The sequence below is a fragment of the Taurulus bubalis genome, assembly GCF_910589615.1.
Source record: "Taurulus bubalis genome assembly, chromosome: 14".
In the NCBI taxonomy this organism is placed as follows: domain Eukaryota; kingdom Metazoa; phylum Chordata; class Actinopteri; order Perciformes; family Cottidae; genus Taurulus; species Taurulus bubalis.
Window position 1 is genome coordinate 24995545 of NC_136602.1, and position 18558 is coordinate 25014102.

The 18558-nt window shown below is 43.5% G+C and overlaps 1 protein-coding gene across 2 annotated transcripts; it reads right to left on the reverse strand.

The window, feature by feature from the left end:
• Positions 1 to 512: 512 nt before the first annotated feature.
• LOC306746994 (uncharacterized protein) lies at positions 513 to 6089 on the reverse strand. 2 transcript variants are annotated; one of them, XM_079229984.1, is made up of 7 exons: positions 5850 to 6089; positions 5062 to 5731; positions 3557 to 4187; positions 2924 to 2991; positions 2716 to 2812; positions 2506 to 2624; positions 513 to 1832 (listed from the first exon to the last, which is right to left on the reverse strand). In XM_079229984.1, the coding sequence occupies exons 2-7, from the start codon at positions 5656 to 5658 to the stop codon at positions 987 to 989; spliced, it is 2358 nt and encodes a 785-aa protein (XP_079086110.1). In that variant the 5' UTR covers positions 5659 to 5731; positions 5850 to 6089; the 3' UTR covers positions 513 to 986. The 2 variants fall into 2 exon arrangements, with proteins under 2 accessions (XP_079086110.1, XP_079086109.1); XM_079229983.1 differs by having other exon boundaries at positions 513 to 1835.
• Positions 6090 to 18558: the final 12469 nt, after the last annotated feature.

Here is an 18558-nt window from a genome sequence, read left to right on the forward strand (position 1 = left end):
CTGCCGAGACAAAGACCTCTATTGTACACGTCTTCATAATGGGGTGGGAAGATGACATCATGCTGGTAGAATAGCACTGACTCCTAGAGATGATATATTATAGACTGTTAATGTGCTCTAAAGGAAACTTCATGCCGGCTGGATTACATGTTCTATTAAGATAAGGAGGCAATATTGCCTATTGACGTATCTGGCAAGTCCAGAAATGTTGATACTGAATATATCAGTAAAATGTTTAACTGTTTAATTAACATAATTATTTCTACTCATAATTAGATTCTACTGAAACTACCACCGTTCTTTCACTAACTAAGCAATTACATTTCACGCCACGTTAGCTGATAAAACAATAATATATAAACGTAGAACGTGTCGAAAATTCAGCATTAATCTCAAAAGCAGATTATCTTAATCACACTTGTACAACGTAGTTTCTGGTATTCGATTATGTTCAAAGCACACGATCACACGTCATACTCTACAAAGTCAGCACAGGAGACAGACTTGTGGGTCATCTTGTATTTCAGATAAAAATGCAGACAAGTAAGAAAATGGAAATAGCTTCAAAATACACACATCAGATTCCTAAACCTTTAATGTTTCATGAAAATATTCAGGTGCAATGGAACCCAGAACGGATTTTTATACAAAAATAATTCAGACATGGAAATTGAAACATGAAACCAGGACATGAGGTATACAGGACCGCGAATAAACAGAGCAATGCCGTGTCGAAGGAAGAGGAGATGCATTTCCTCTCTGTGCGTCCAGTAGAGGTCGTCTCTGCGTCGGCGGCGGGCTGCGACCCCAACGCTAAACGTCTCTGTCCAGACGCACACAGAGAAAGTGATATTCATCTTCACCTTCGACTGGTCGAGGACGAAGCCCTTCTTAACACGTCCGATCCCGTCAGCACAGCGAAGCTCCTCGAGGCCTACCTCCCTCTGACCACAACAACAAGCAGACGGACCAGCACAACTCATCGATTAGGACTTCTCCTTCTTCTTCTTCTTTTTCTTCTTCTTCTTTTTCGGCGATTTCGCTTTCAGCGGTTTTCCTTTCCGGTCGTCGTCGTCGTCGCTGTCGCTGCTTTCCTCTTTTGCTCTGTTGCCCTTCCCCGTGACCTCTCCTTTGACTTTGCCGTGGCTGTCGGCGGTCCGCTCCTTGTCGGCCTCCTCCTTGACCTCCTCCTTGACCCGGCCGATGGCGGGAGGCGTCAGGCCTCGGGACACCGTGATGAGCATCCTCTCCTTCCTCATCTCCTCCTTCAAGGAGACGCCGTCCTGCCCGGCCCGGCCGCCCATGCAGGCGTCCTGGCGTTTGCCCCGGGGGTCTCTCTCGTCCCTCCAGTCTCGTTGGTGGTCTCTGTGACTCCGGTGGTCTCCGGTGTCTCTGCTGTGACCGCGGTCCCGGTGGTCTCCGGTGTCTCTGCTGGGACCGCGGTCCCGGTGGTCTCCGGTGTCTCTGCTGTGACCGCGGTCCCGGTGGTCTCCGGTGTCTCTGCTAGGACCGCGGTCCCGGTGGTCTCCGGTGTCTCTGCTGGGACCGCGGTCCCGGTGGTCTCCGGTGTCTCTGCTGGGACCGCGGTCCCGGTGGTCTCCGGTGTCTCTGCTGGGACCGCGGTCCCGGTGGTCTCCGGTGTCTCTGCTGGGACCGCGGTCCCGGTGGTCTCCGGTGTCTCTGCTGGGACCGCGGTCCCGGTGGTCTCCGGTGTCTCTGCTGGGACCGCGGTCCCGGGGGTCCCCCGTCCTGTCCGAGGGGTGCGGGGTGCTGTTGCTAAAATGTCGCGAGTGTCCCTTGCCGTCTCCTGCAGGCTTGTCCTTCTGCTCTTTCTGCTGAAAATACATGGAAACCAAAGAGTTTATGGCAACAATAAGACACAAGTGGCCACCAAAACCCCAGAGGATGACATCATGGTTTGCTTTCATTAAATGTGTTGGGGATAAAATGTAAAGTTTGTCCCGAGAGTCGAGGAAAAGCCAGAGATTTAAACCCGTCAGAGAATTTAACAAAAATGAAAACACAACCTTCATTTCCCACATTGATAAGTAATCAAACGCATCCTTGTATGACCAGAATGACACTATGAACGCCTAGAAACGCTTCAGACTGCCGTTTTTAAACGGCACTGAACACGTCCCCTTGGCTTTGACAATATAGTGTCAAATCCTAAAAACTCCACAACCCACAATGCATAAATAGGTTACCTTCTGACTTCGCCCCAAGCCCATGGGTTCAAGACATAAATCATTCAGAATAGACCACAAATACAGTTTAATTTTCAAAAAAGGTTCTCACCCAGTCAACGTTATTCAGAAAGGAAGCAGTGCATTTGTTGGGGACTATTTTAGTTCATGGTAATGAAGGAACTCTGGCATAATGAAATAAATCAGGCTTTTCATACACAACACTTGTTAGAAACATGGCTGCTTGGTTTTGGTCCTTTAATGGGATTTGTTGGCATAAGAACATCCCAACAGGGAGGTAAACATGAACTATACTCACACTGCTGGAGTTGCTGTGGCGGTGGATGGCTGCATGCTTTTCAGCACTATTCAAATCTCCAATGAACTCCTCACATTTCTGGCAGTAAAACCCAATAACTGGACTCATAAAACTCAACCCTGCAGAGGGGCAGAAAGGCGGTTTAAGCACAGGAAGTCCTTCAGCGTGTGAAGACCAGCAGAAGCATAGGACCGCCATGAGAGACCTCACCTTCCTGTTTCAACAGTCCTTCCAGCTCCTTCATCAAGGACTCCATTTTACTTATTCTGCTCTGTTTTTCGGTCTCCCCGTCCTTATCGTCACCTTCCTGGGAAACACAGAGACTATTACAAAATGGAAGTCTTCCACCATTCTTCAATGATTCCCACTTCATCACTCAGGTGTGGAGCAGCCGGGGACTGGGCTCGGAAAGCTTTACCTTGTGTTTGTCAGGCGACGCCTGAGAGGTGCCACTGCCATCGCTTTTCTCACGCTTCTCTTTTGTGGCTTGAGGAAGAAACAACAACAACAACAACAACAACATGATTCTGTATTTCATATCGAAAGCATGTAGCAGTAAAGACGGAGAAGATAAATCCTCCAGCCAGAAGGCATCAGTTTCTACAAAAACACATCCAGAGTCTATAGACATTAGTCAGAATGAGATATTCCACGAGCCATTTCTGCTACTGGGGATAGTAACTGCAGGCCTTGCATTGGTACTGTGTGCTAGCTGGGATAGCTACCCATAGCTTTCAGGGAGAAGCGCTATCCTCTTCCTGTTTTGGTTGACGCACTCTCTTTGTGCCATAAAGGGAGCCTTCATTTCCCTGGAGATCGTACAGGGAACCAATCTAAATGCTGACGGTGTCAATACCCCATAGATTAGATGGTGCAATCAATATTTACAACATTTACAAAACGATTTACAGCAATAGTCTGTTGCACCTTTTTAGAGACGCAGTTCAATCTCTTGGCACAAGCTAAAGTCAATCAAAACAATAAGCTGAGTAAACAAACTGATGGCAGCGTGAAGCATGATGGTGAATGGAAGAAGCGGCGGTGGACTGACCTTTGATCAGTGACTGCAGAGACTCCAGAGCGTGTCGTACGTTGGGGTTACGCAGCGCCGGCAGCGCTAAGCCTGCCGCCGTGCGGTCGGAGACAGGAAGTGCAGGAGGCGGCTGCTTCCCCTGCATCTTCACCATGATCTCGCTGACGTCGGCTGCCGTGCCCAGACTTTTTAATATGTTCCTGATCTTCTCACACTCGCTGCTGTCCAGATCGGCAGAGGCGAGGCTTGAAGTCATTTGAAGAGGCTGCTTCAGATCCAACAGATCCCCAAAGCTGGTCAAGACGGACTGGTTCTGGTGCTGCTTCTGCCTGCCTGTTTCCTGTACTTTGGCATGCTCTCTAATCTGGGGAAATGATGGAAAGAGCGCGGCGGAGAACTTATTGGCCTGTTTCCCCCCGGCGTCTTCGTTCCCATACAAAAACGACTCTTCGTCTTCAAGCTCGTCGGCCTTCAGGACGGCAGAGTCGGGGGGAGTCTGCGCCTGCAGCCAGGAGAAGTCGCTGCCCACTCGGTCGTGGGGGAGGAGCATGCTGTCGCTCTCCAGCGACGTCGAGTTCTCACTGCAGTCGTGCCGCGGAGGTCGTTCCTCGATGGGCGCACACTCCACGTTGTTGCCTTCACCCGAGGCCTGGAGAGGAGAGATCACCACAATGGCAGCCGGTTAGGACGGGTGGCTTCTCATCACTTATCTTGCCGAGCTACGAACTCAACGTTAAGGGACGTGAAGAGGAACAGCCATGTCTGGTGTAACTGCCAGTGTTCCCCGAGCATTAAAGTCTCTGCAGATCATACACTCTAACTTAGGGCTGGGCGGTATGGCCAAAAATTCATATCACGGTATTTTGTAAGATTCTGGCGGTTTTACGGTATTTTTTTTCCAAATAAACACATTAATTTATTGACACCGAAAAGGACCGCCGCCATTTTTCACCACTCGCTCGCAACTGGCCAGCAGCTGTGGTACATACTGTAGATTGTGTTAAGCTAAACATGGAGGGATTTAGGACCCAGGGGAATGTAGTTATTTCATATCCCTTGATACTAGTGGCGCATGCGCAGCCGTAGCTACTATTGTCATTCTTCAGCAGGCAGCAACATTTAATGTTTACAGTACAGCTGTGACTGTAAACTACTTACGTCTCAGGGATAGAAGTTGACTCATGGTTTGAAAGAAATGACATCGCCAAAATGCATGCTGGTTAAATCCCGCCCACTCAGCCGCACAGGAAGAGACTTCTTCCTGCACAAGAAGAGTCTTCCTGTGTGGGCGGGCATTTTGGCGAATTAATGCACCCAGCATGCATTTTGGCGATGTCATTTCTTTCAAACCATGAGTCAAGTGAGTCACCATGAGACTTGAGTAGCTCCGTCCGCTGCTCCTTTAGCTTCAAGCTGTGGACATTAAAAGTTGTTGCTGCCAAAAGCGGCTCCTAGTTTTTGAGCGACTTACGCTGATAAGCGACTGAACCCAGACATGCTGGAGAGGGATAGATGAGCTCTACCTGAATAGTGAGGATGGCGTCTTTGAGGGTCGGCATCCGCTCTTCCAGCTCCTTGCTGTTCATGACCAGCTTCAGTCCTTCCAGCAGGCTGTTCCCCGTCAGAGCATCATTGCTGTTGTGGCTGGGGCTCCTCTTCCTCTTCCTCTCTTTTCCCTGCCTCTTTTCACTGCTGCTACTTCTGGACCTGGACCTCCTGGCCCGGCTCTTGCTCCGCACATGACTCTTCTTCTTCCTCTTGCTCCGGCTCCGGCTCCGGCTGCGAGGCCTGCTTCTCGCCCGGCTCTTGCTTCTCGCCCGGCTCTTGCTTCTCGGCCGGCTCTTGCTTCTCGGCCTGCTCTTGCTTCTCGGCCTGCTCTTGCTTCTCGGCCTGCTCTTGCTTCTCGGCCTGCTCTTGCCTCTCGGCCTGCTCTTGCTCCTTCCTCGGCTTCGGCTCGGTGTTCGGCTTTTGCTTCGGGCGCGACTCTTGGCTCGAGATTTTCCGCGGCTTCGACTGCGGCTTTTGCTCCTCTTCGCGTGCTTCTGGAACTCGGCGTCTGATTTGAGGACCTCTTTCAGGACGTCGGCCGACTTAAATGCATCAGCCAGGTTGTATGCCATGTTCCCTTTCAGGTAGTCCGGGAGAGGCTTGTTGGCTGCGATGCATCTCAGGAACTCCTCACCAGCGCGTTCACTGAAAAGCAGCACGATGTGCATCAAACGCCAGCAGACTCAAAATATACACAAAACATTATTGCAACTGTTCTTGTTTAGACCGACAGGAAACGTTTCATCGACAGGAACATGCATACCTGCTGTCTAGAGGGTGGTGCTCCACTGGAGTGGGAGTCCACTGTGGGGCGTCAATGTGAGGTGGTACAGGAGGGACGCTCTGCTGGCTGCCTCCCAAAGCAGAGCCTGTACTACGATCTATGGAGAAGCTGCTACAGTGGGGCTGAGATGTTCAGAGTTCACGTTATAATGACAAATTATAAAGAACAAAAAAACAAACATTTTAAACATAATTTTTACATCTTTGAGTAGAATACACTGGATACTGTTTGATCTGTGGTTATCACAGTGTACAGTACGTTTGTCATATTGATGATCAGCAGCATCTTGCCAATGAAATGCTCAGACAGACATAAATAACGCTGGTGAACACCTGAAAGGTAAAAGCCTTTACTTCATAATGTGTCGAGTAAGGAATGGACATGAGGATCACTGCTTTTATGCTGACCTACATGATCAAGTAATGCTGTAAAGTTTGCAGTTTCCTAAATAATAGAATAAACTGCAAACATTTAGTCCCAAGTTTTTGCAGGAAACTGGTTTACTGTTTATGTTTGATTGTAGGAAAGATGTAAATAATCTTAAGAAAAAGAAATATTTAAGAAATCATGGAATATTGTATTGGGCTGGATTAAAGATATTTTTGGAAGAGATTACAAAGAAATAAAAGCAGGGAATGAATCATCTGCTAGGCAGCCAATAATTACTGTTACAACTTCCATCACAGGATGTCTCACAAAATTCAAATACAAGTGTTGGAAAAGTGAGGAAAGACAGACTAGAAGGCCAGACTAGAAAACCAGACTAGAAAACCAGACTAGAATACCAGACTAGAAGGCCAGACTAGAAAACCAGACTAGAAAACCAGACTAGAAGGCCAGACTAGAAGGCCAGACTAGAAAACCAGACTAGAAGGCCAGACTATAAAACCAGACTAGAAGGCCAGACTAGAAGGCCAGACTAGAAAACCAGACTAGAAGGCCAGACTAGAAAACCAGACTAGAAGGCCAGACTATAAAACCAGACTAGAAGGCCAGACTAGAAGGCCAGACTAGAAAACCAGACTAGAAGGCCAGACTAGAAGGCCAGACTAGAAAACCAGACTAGAAGGCCAGACTAGAAGGCCAGACTAGAAGGCCAGACTAGAAGGCCAGACTAGAAAACCAGACTAGAAAACCAGACTAGAAGGCCAGACTATAAAACCAGACTAGAAGGCCAGACTAGAAGGCCAGACTAGAAGGCCAGAATATAAAACCAGACTAGAAAGCCAGACTAGAAGGCCAGAATATAAAACCAGACTAGAAGGCCAGACTAGAAGGCCAGACTAGAAGGCCAGACTATAAAACCAGAATATAAAACCAGACTAGAAGGCCAGACTAGAAGGCCAGACTATAAAACCAGAATATAAAACCAGACTAGAAGGCCAGACTATAAAACCAGACTAGAAGGCCAGACTAGAAGGCCAGACTATAAAACCAAAATATAAAACCAGACTAGAAGGCCAGACTAGAAGGCCAGACTATAAAACCAGAATATAAAACCAGACTAGAAGGCCAGACTATAAAACCAGAATATAAAACCAGACTAGAAGGCCAGACTAGAAGGCCAGACTATAAAACCAGACTAGAAGGCCAGACTAGAAGGCCAGACTAGAAGGCCAGAATATAAAACCAGACTAGAAGGCCAGACTAGAAGGCCAGACTAGAAGGCCAGACTATAAAACCAGAATATAAAACCAGACTAGAAGGCCAGACTAGAAGGCCAGACTATAAAACCAGAATATAAAACCAGACTAGAAGGCCAGACTATAAAACCAGACTAGAAGGCCAGACTAGAAGGCCAGACTATAAAACCAAAATATAAAACCAGACTAGAAGGCCAGACTAGAAGGCCAGACTATAAAACCAGAATATAAAACCAGACTAGAAGGCCAGACTATAAAACCAGAATATAAAACCAGACTAGAAGGCCAGACTAGAAGGCCAGACTATAAAACCAGACTAGAAGGCCAGACTAGAAGGCCAGACTATAAAACCAGAATATAAAACCAGACTAGAAGGCCAGACTAGAAGGCCAGACTATAAAACCAGACTAGAAGGCCAGACTATAAAACCAGAATATAAAACCAGACTAGAAGGCCAGACTATAAAACCAGACTAGAAGGCCAGACTAGAAGGCCAGACTAGAAGGCCAGACTATAAAACCAGACTAGAAGGCCAGACTAGAAGGCCAGACTATAAAACCAGACTAGAAGGCCAGACTAGAAGGCCAGACTATAAAACCAGACTAGAAGGCCAGACTAGAAGGCCAGACTAGAAGGCCAGACTATAAAACCAGACTAGAAGGCCAGACTAGAAGGCCAGACTAGAAGGCCAGTCTAGAAGGCCAGTCTAGAAGGCCAGACTAGAAGGCCAGACTAGAAGGCCAGAATATAAAACCAGACTAGAAGGCCAGACTAGAAGGCCAGACTATAAAACCAGACTAGAAGGCCAGACTAGAAGGCCAGACTATAAAACCAGACTATAAAACCAGACTAGAAGGCCAGAATATAAAACCAGACTAGAAGGCCAGACTATAAAACCAGAATATAAAACCAGACTAGAAGGCCAGACTAGAAGGCCAGACTATAAAACCAGAATATAAAACCAGACTAGAAGGCCAGACTATAAAACCAGACTAGAAGGCCAGACTAGAAGGCCAGACTATAAAACCAGACTAGAAGGCCAGACTAGAAGGCCAGACTATAAAACCAGACTAGAAGGCCAGACTAGAAGGCCAGACTATAAAACCAGACTAGAAGGCCAGACTATAAAACCAGAATATAAAACCAGACTAGAAGACCAGACTAGAAGGCCAGACTAGAAGGCCAGACTAGAAGGCCAGACTATAAAACCAGACTAGAAGGCCAGACTATAAAACCAGACTAGAAGGCCAGACTAGAAGGCCAGACTATAAAACCAGACTAGAAGGCCAGACTAGAAGGCCAGACTAGAAGGCCAGACTATAAAACCAGACTAGAAGGCCAGACTAGAAGGCCAGACTAGAAGGCCAGACTATAAAACCAGACTATAAAACCAGACTAGAAGGCCAGACTAGAAGGCCAGACTAGAAGGCCAGACTATAAAACCAGACTAGAAGGCCAGACTAGAAGGCCAGACTAGAAGGCCAGTCTAGAAGGCCAGACTAGAAGGCCAGACTAGAAGGCCAGAATATAAAACCAGACTAGAAGGCCAGACTAGAAGGCCAGACTATAAAACCAGACTAGAAGGCCAGACTAGAAGGCCAGACTATAAAACCAGACTATAAAACCAGACTAGAAGGCCAGAATATAAAACCAGACTAGAAGGCCAGACTATAAAACCAGAATATAAAACCAGACTAGAAGGCCAGACTAGAAGGCCAGACTATAAAACCAGAATATAAAACCAGACTAGAAGGCCAGACTATAAAACCAGACTAGAAGGCCAGACTAGAAGGCCAGACTATAAAACCAGACTAGAAGGCCAGACTAGAAGGCCAGACTATAAAACCAGACTAGAAGGCCAGACTAGAAGGCCAGACTATAAAACCAGACTAGAAGGCCAGACTATAAAACCAGAATATAAAACCAGACTAGAAGACCAGACTAGAAGGCCAGACTAGAAGGCCAGACTAGAAGGCCAGACTATAAAACCAGACTAGAAGGCCAGACTATAAAACCAGACTAGAAGGCCAGACTATAAAACCAGACTAGAAGGCCAGACTAGAAGGCCAGACTATAAAACCAGACTAGAAGGCCAGACTAGAAGGCCAGACTAGAAGGCCAGACTATAAAACCAGACTAGAAGGCCAGACTAGAAGGCCAGACTAGAAGGCCAGACTATAAAACCAGACTAGAAGGCCAGACTAGAAGGCCAGACTATAAAACCAGACTAGAAGGCCAGACTAGAAGGCCAGACTATAAAACCAGACTAGAAGGCCAGACTAGAAGGCCAGACTAGAAGGCCAGACTATAAAACCAGACTAGAAGGCCAGACTAGAAGGCCAGACTAGAAGGCCAGTCTAGAAGGCCAGACTAGAAGGCCAGACTAGAAGGCCAGAATATAAAACCAGACTAGAAGGCCAGACTAGAAGGCCAGACTATAAAACCAGACTAGAAGGCCAGACTAGAAGGCCAGACTATAAAACCAGACTATAAAACCAGACTAGAAGGCCAGAATATAAAACCAGACTAGAAGGCCAGACTATAAAACCAGAATATAAAACCAGACTAGAAGGCCAGACTATAAAACCAGAATATAAAACCAGACTAGAAGGCCAGACTATAAAACCAGACTAGAAGGCCAGACTATAAAACCAGACTAGAAGGCCAGACTAGAAGGCCAGACTATAAAACCAGACTAGAAGGCCAGACTAGAAGGCCAGACTATAAAACCAGACTAGAAGGCCAGACTATAAAACCAGAATATAAAACCAGACTAGAAGACCAGACTAGAAGGCCAGACTAGAAGGCCAGACTAGAAGGCCAGACTATAAAACCAGACTAGAAGGCCAGACTATAAAACCAGACTAGAAGGCCAGACTATAAAACCAGACTAGAAGGCCAGACTAGAAGGCCAGACTATAAAACCAGACTAGAAGGCCAGACTAGAAGGCCAGACTAGAAGGCCAGACTATAAAACCAGACTAGAAGGCCAGACTAGAAGGCCAGACTAGAAGGCCAGACTATAAAACCAGACTATAAAACCAGACTAGAAGGCCAGACTAGAAGGCCAGACTAGAAGGCCAGACTATAAAACCAGACTAGAAGGCCAGACTAGAAGGCCAGACTAGAAGGCCAGTCTAGAAGGCCAGACTAGAAGGCCAGACTAGAAGGCCAGAATATAAAACCAGACTAGAAGGCCAGACTAGAAGGCCAGACTATAAAACCAGACTAGAAGGCCAGACTAGAAGGCCAGACTATAAAACCAGACTATAAAACCAGACTAGAAGGCCAGAATATAAAACCAGACTAGAAGGCCAGACTATAAAACCAGAATATAAAACCAGACTAGAAGGCCAGACTAGAAGGCCAGACTATAAAACCAGAATATAAAACCAGACTAGAAGGCCAGACTATAAAACCAGACTAGAAGGCCAGACTAGAAGGCCAGACTATAAAACCAGACTAGAAGGCCAGACTAGAAGGCCAGACTATAAAACCAGACTAGAAGGCCAGACTAGAAGGCCAGACTATAAAACCAGACTAGAAGGCCAGACTATAAAACCAGAATATAAAACCAGACTAGAAGACCAGACTAGAAGGCCAGACTAGAAGGCCAGACTAGAAGGCCAGACTATAAAACCAGACTAGAAGGCCAGACTATAAAACCAGACTAGAAGGCCAGACTAGAAGGCCAGACTATAAAACCAGACTAGAAGGCCAGACTAGAAGGCCAGACTAGAAGGCCAGACTATAAAACCAGACTAGAAGGCCAGACTAGAAGGCCAGACTAGAAGGCCAGACTATAAAACCAGACTATAAAACCAGACTAGAAGGCCAGACTAGAAGGCCAGACTAGAAGGCCAGACTATAAAACCAGACTAGAAGGCCAGACTAGAAGGCCAGACTAGAAGGCCAGACTATAAAACCAGACTAGAAGGCCAGACTAGAAGGCCAGACTAGAAGGCCAGACTATAAAACCAGACTATAAAACCAGACTAGAAGGCCAGACTAGAAGGCCAGACTAGAAGGCCAGACTATAAAACCAGACTAGAAGGCCAGACTAGAAGGCCAGACTATGATGCTGCGTTCACACCAAAAGCACTGCAAATGTTACGCGCTAGTAGATTTCATGCAAAGTCAATGCACAGACACGAGTTTCTGCCGGGCGGCGCAAATGACGCGTTGCCAAAAATTCTCCTCATTACATATTTGATTCTCTTTGACAGAGATCTAACAAACGGAAGGTTTTGCAGTACAAACGGCTTTGCTAGATGTGCATTATGGAAAAGACAACCACTGAGACTCTTAAAATGTTATCAAAAGTTGTCTTCACTCAAGACTCTCGACCATCATTGGACACTTGAACCAGAAAACTCAAATCACTTTTGCGTTCCCGTCACACTGTAGCCGTGAGTGTTACATTGTGCAGGAGATGCACATCCGCTAGCAAGTAGCTAGCTGTAAGCGCTTAACACAGAGAGAGACATGCAGCATGGGTATGCTGGTCAGAGAACGGTAGCAGTGGTAAAATGTGTAGCATGTCGCCAGAGCCCAGACCATGTGACCAGAGAAAAGACGAAATGGAGCAGCTCGAAGAAAGACAGCCAATAAGTCTCCTTTATACAAACACTGTTGAATTCCCTTTGTGAACAAAACATGGCAACCAAAACACATGATCAAAGGGCTGATACAGATAGTGCAAATTAAATGAATAATACAGTCCATATTATGTATATAAGACATGGTGTTAGATGGTAAACTGATTTAATCTACAGCTACCGTCTCTGAATGTATATTTAGACATTTCACTCTGAACCAAGTGTTGGGACCAAGGACTGACGGGTCACCTTCTTGAAATGGTGGGATTTTGTCCACATCGTGTGAAACTGGAGAAATTTGATAGAAATGTTCAACATTGACCACAATCAAGTGGTCTAGAGAGGGCCTACCTTTGAGGGGCTAAAATGGTCACCTAGACTTGCAAAAACTCTCGCAAGGCTATCCCAACCGTAATCGATGGCTGGCCTCAACCAGCGAGACACAACCACCTTCGAGGGAAAGGAAAACTGAAGACTCCAAAATGGAGTCAACTATTGCAGCTTATTGACTGAAGGTTAGCTAGCTCACCTTCTCTCTGTAATAACTACTACATGGAGTAAATGTAAGAAGAGAAGCTACGTTGACCGACTTGCGGTTGCATTTTTCTAACTGGCTAGCATGCTAGTGTTAGCTTGACAGCTTCAGTAGCTAACCAACTCGCCCTGCAAGTAGTCCTCATGTCAACAATCTTTTAGCGCAAAAATGTTAAAGTAACTTCAACTCTGCAGCTTTCTGCTGTGGCCTTTAGAGTCAGGCCACTAAACACAACCGTGAACAAATGCATGAATGACAAACTTTTAATCTTTGCAAACTTTCATCCACAGCTAATTCCTTTGTTTAACTTTAATAACGTTGCCACTTGTGATTGTTAGCTTTAGCTTTCTTTCCTCCAAAGCTATTTTGGTCTTCATCAGTTCTGGACCCTCCACAGCTTTTCCTCCCCGCAAATGACTTTGTTTGTTTGCAAGAACATTAGTGTTAAACAAGGCAATGACAGGTAGTCACATACAGGCATATGGTCCAGGGCCCTCATTTATCAACACTGTGTACAAAAAGAACATTTGGAAACCGGTCATGGTATTATCAAAAGCAAAACATGGAAACGATTAAGTTGTACTTCAGAATAAATATTAAATGCAGCTCTGATTATGTACAACACTTTGAGGTCCAAACAAAAACCCATCAAAAGAAAAAGACAAACTAAATAAAACATATGTAAGAAACGTAGAAAACATATTCTATTGACCCATTTCTCTTGACAGTGATGTACTGTAAGTTAAATGTACAATGCAGGATATTCCTAAAGAACACTGTCAACAAACATAAGTAATTATTATGGCCCACTAAAGGTGTGTGGCGGTGTCTGTCAGCTGAGGTGAAACCTGCATAGTATGCCTTTAAGTGTGATGACACGAGAACTGCATCACTTCACTTGAAGTAAAGAAAGGTTCCTTCTGATGAAACCTAAATATTAATGCATCAGTTTAACTCATTTGGCACAAACTTTCATCCAAAGTACAAATGACGTAGATTCCAAATCACAGTAAAGTTCTTTCTTCTGTGGATCTGAAACGTCTCTTCCTCTTTTCCAGCTTTTCTACCAGGTCCAATGGCTGTGCCATTCCTTCATTTCCTTCATATGTGTTACTGCAAAATATGGGAATCAATGTAAAAGACATACTGATTATTGATCACATGTAAGGTTGATACAAATATATATGTATCACAAAATAATAACTTCTACGACATAAGTGACACAAAATAGAAGCGTAAACTTAATATATAATAGTCATAGTAAAAATAGTTATAACACCTCATATTTGACATGACCCTTCGGTCCAGAGTCTTTTAGGCTGCATAGATGTTTAAACCTATGTGCTACCTGGCTGAGAAAAAGCATCAAACAACGTGTCTATAAAACAGAACAGAGATCAGTTGACTTACCGTGTCAATGTAAAGCAGGAATATGACACTTCCAGGGCCACGGCTGACAAATTTGACCGCACTGTCTGTTTTCATGCAATTATGATGACGTCTGCAGGAAAAGTGTGTAGCGAGCGTCCAGGATGCACGGATGAAGCTGCATGCATCCCAAAGGGTGTGGACCGACATGATGCCGTGGCTGCTGCCAACACTACTAGCTACATAACCTGCTACACAGCGCTGCAGGAATAAGTCAGAAAACACAGAAATGTGTTATTTTCACACTTGCGGGTCCCTCGCCTCAAGGTGAACGGGGTTTTAAAACGTGTTTGGTTAGATGCGTGTGGTTAAAACAAGAGGTAACATTTTGTTTTACGATATAAAATTCATCAGAAGAATGTCCTCTTGTGAAGTATGAAGCTGTTAAGTGATAAAAGAAGGCTGCTAACAAGTGAGATACCAAACACCATCACGGGAACACTTTAGCTTGGTGGTGTGGACGGGTTCCTTCATAGCATTAGCTTTCAACTTCTGCTGACTATTCTCCTCAAAATCATAAAAGGGTGTTCAGTTGTTACGAGTACTTTGATGAACAAAACATGCAAGTATCAAACTTTCCTCCGCACTAATCCAAAGAGCCAAGGGGAAATCCCATCGGCTTTTTGTCGAGAGAACCAGAGCGCTGCTAACTCCCGTGGTTGACCTACAAAATGACGTCATCGATGCAGAACTCTACTACAGAACTCTACTGCAGAACTCTACTGTTCTCTGCAGAACTCTACTGCAGAACTCTACTACAGAACTCTACTGTTCTCTGCAGAACTCTACTGGAGAACTCTACTATTCACTGCAGAACTCTACTGTTTTCTGCAGAACTCTACTGTTTTCTGCAGAACTCTACTATTCACTGCAGAACTCTGTTTTCTGCAGAACTCTACTATTCACTGCAGAACTCTACTGCAGAACTCTACTGTTCTCTGCAGAACTCTACTGGAGAACTCTACTATTCACTGCAGAACTCTACTGTTTTCTGCAGAACTCTGTTTTCTGCAGAACTCTACTATTCACTGCAGAACTCTACTGCAGAACTCTACTGTTCTCTGCAGAACTCTACTATTCTCTGCAGAACTCTACTGCAGAACTCTACTATTCTCTGCAGAACTCTACTGCAGAACTCTACTGTTCTCTGCAGAACTCTACTGGAGAACTCTACTATTCACTGCAGAACTCTACTGTTTTCTGCAGAACTCTGTTTTCTGCAGAACTCTACTATTCACTGCAGAACTCTACTGCAGAACTCTACTGTTCTCTGCAGAACTCTACTGTGCTGCAGAACTCTGCAGTAAAAACATATACAAAAATGTATTGATGGTAGAGGGGAATGTCAAAATAATGTAATAATAGCATGCATGTGTGCAGCGCAAAATAAAACTAGAAAATAGAACTCTACTGTGCTGCAGAACTCTACTGCAGAACTCCACTGTTCTCTGCAGAACTCTACTGTGTCTAACATCAGCCTCTTATGCAAGGTTGAGTTGGTTAGACTGCATGTTGTGCCATAAATCATGTGCTCACTGCATTCTGCTACGATGTCCTATTGTTCTGAACTTAGGACCCTAACCCATGAGGGGAACTCTTGACGTGAGTCACACAGAGGTGGGCTCTCCTGTGAATGTTGTATGCATGTCATCAGAACCAGAAAGTCCAAACAAATCATATGCAAATATGATATAACCCATATTTCATAGAAGAGCTTTTCGCTACTTTCATGTTGACCACAGTACTTCTGATGGAGCGTATGTCAACCAATCAAACATGTCACCTTATTATTACCATAACATCCAATTAGGTAAAACACTTTACCATAAAGCTGTTCTGTGTCTTTAAACAAGAACCACTAGTAACATGACCACAGAACCACGAGCCCCAAAGATACTTTCACGTGAACTTGTTTGTGACGATGAACACAAGGAGATGTGCTCGGGTTCATTAATGCTCATGACGAACGTTGCTCCTTCTCCAGAGTCTTGGTGCTTCCTCCCCTCACAGGTCTACAGGGATCATGGTGTTATCTGGACCGGGCCTGATGGATACCTCGGGTTGGGTAGTCAAGTGTTTTGTATTGATTTATATTCATAGTATACTTTAAACAGTAAATATATTGTTCAATTCGCCTTGGCAATAAAAAAAAGCTTTTCTTCTTGTGCTCTTTTTTTTAAAGTATCAGTTCAGGCACCGGTATTGTTTTAAAGTATTGTTTTAAAGTCTTGTTTTAAAGTCTTGTTTTAAAGTCTTGTTTTAAAGTATTGTTTTTAAAGTATTGTTTTTAAAGTATTGTTTTTAAAGTATCGCTTTTAAAGTATTGTTTTAAAAGTATTGTTTTAAAGTATTGTTTTAAAGTATTGTTTTAAAGTATTGTTTTTAAAGTATTGTTTTAAAGTATCGCTTTTAAAGTATCGCTTTTAAAGTATCGTTTTAAAAGTATTGTTTTAAAGTATTGTTTTAAAGTATTGTTTTTAAAGTATTGTTTTTAAAGTATCGCTTTTAAAGTATCGTTTTAAAGTATTGTTTTAAAGTATCGTTTTAAAGTATCGTTTTAAAGTATTGTTTTAAAGTATTGTTTTTAAAGTATCGTTTTTAAAGTATCGCTTTTAAAGTATCGTTTTAAAAGTATCGTTTTAAAGTATTGTTTTAAAGTATTGTTTTAAAGTATTGTTTTTAAAGTATTGTTTTTAAAGTATAATTTTAAAGTATTGTTTTAAAAGTATCGCTTTTAAAGTATCGTTTTAAAAGTATTGTTTTAAAGTATTGTTTTAAAGTATTGTTTTAAAAGTATCGCTTTTAAAGTATCGTTTTAAAGTATTGTTTTTAAAGTATTGTTTTTAAAGTATCGCTTTTAAAGTATCGTTTTAAAGTATCGTTTTAAAGTATTGTTTTTAAAGTATTGTTTTTAAAGTATTGTTTTTAAAGTATCGCTTTTAAAGTATCGTTTTAAAAGTATCGTTTTAAAGTATTGTTTTAAAGTATTGTTTTAAAGTATTGTTTTAAAAGTATCGTTTTAAAAGTATCGTTTTAAAGTATTGTTTTAAAGTATTGTTTTAAAAGTATCGTTTTAAAGTATCGTTTTAAAGTATTGTTTTTAAAGTATTGTTTTTAAAGTATTGTTTTTAAAGTATCGCTTTTAAAGTATCGTTTTAAAGTATCGTTTTAAAGTATTGTTTTTAAAGTATTGTTTTTAAAGTATTGTTTTTAAAGTATCGCTTTTAAAGTATCGTTTTAAAGTATTGTTTTTAAAGTATTGTTTTTAAAGTATCGCTTTTAAAGTATCGTTTTAAAGTATCGTTTTAAAGTATTGTTTTTAAAGTATTGTTTTTAAAGTATTGTTTTTAAAGTATCGCTTTTAAAGTATCGTTTTAAAAGTATCGTTTTAAAGTATTGTTTTAAAGTATTGTTTTAAAAGTATCGTTTTAAAGTATTGTTTTTAAAGTATTGTTTTTAAAGTATCGCTTTTAAAGTATCGTTTTAAAGTATCGTTTTAAAGTATTGTTTTTAAAGTATTGTTTTTAAAGTATTGTTTTTAAAGTATCGCTTTTAAAGTATCGTTTTAAAAGTATCGTTTTAAAGTATTGTTTTAAAGTATTGTTTTTAAAGTATCGTTTTAAAAGTATCATTTTTAAAGTATTGTTCTAGCACCGGTTTCGGGGAAACCCCAAACGGTCCCCATCCTATTGATACCTCTATTATCATTGTTATTATTAGTTGCAATGCAGTTAGTATTGCCAATACATAACTGATTTTATTATTCTACTATATCCACTGCTGCTGGTATTGCTGGTAGTTGTAACTTCTTCATCATCATCCTACTCTCATTATATTATATTCATGTAATGTGCTGTAACTGTTATGTTCATTCTGGTCACGTGACATCTGCTGCTTCTCTCCATCCTGATACAGGACCTCCTGAAGCTTCTTCTCCTTTTCTCCCCTTTAAAGGTTTTGGGAGTTTTCCTGCTCTGATGGGAGGTGAGACTGTAAAGCCCTCTGAGGCTCTGATTTTGGGCTACACAAAATAAACTGAATTGCCGCTCCTTCTTCTTCTTCTTCTTCTACTACAACCTCAGACACATCCATGTGTAGCTGCTTCTCATGTGTGCTAGCATCACTAGCATGTAGCTAGCTAGCTAGCTCCATGAGCCGGGGGTACGTACTCTGATGAAATGCTCTCTCGGTGGCCGGCTGTGGAGGAAACGGCCGTCCGGGGCAGAAAATGGTCCACAGGCTGCGGGGGGCAGATGTCCCGGGGGAGGAACCCCGCAGGGCCCGCGGGGTCTGAACGGAGGGCCGTGCGGGGGCGGGGGGCCGAACGGCGGCAGCCGGTGACTCGGGGGACCCGGGCGGTACATGTCCGCGGGGAAGAGCCAGGTCCCGGACCAGAGAGAGAGCAGGAGCCGCTCTGCACGGAGCTCCGGCGGTCAGGTCAGCTGCTCGGTCTGCGCCGACTGCGGGGCACCGGAAGTAGAACA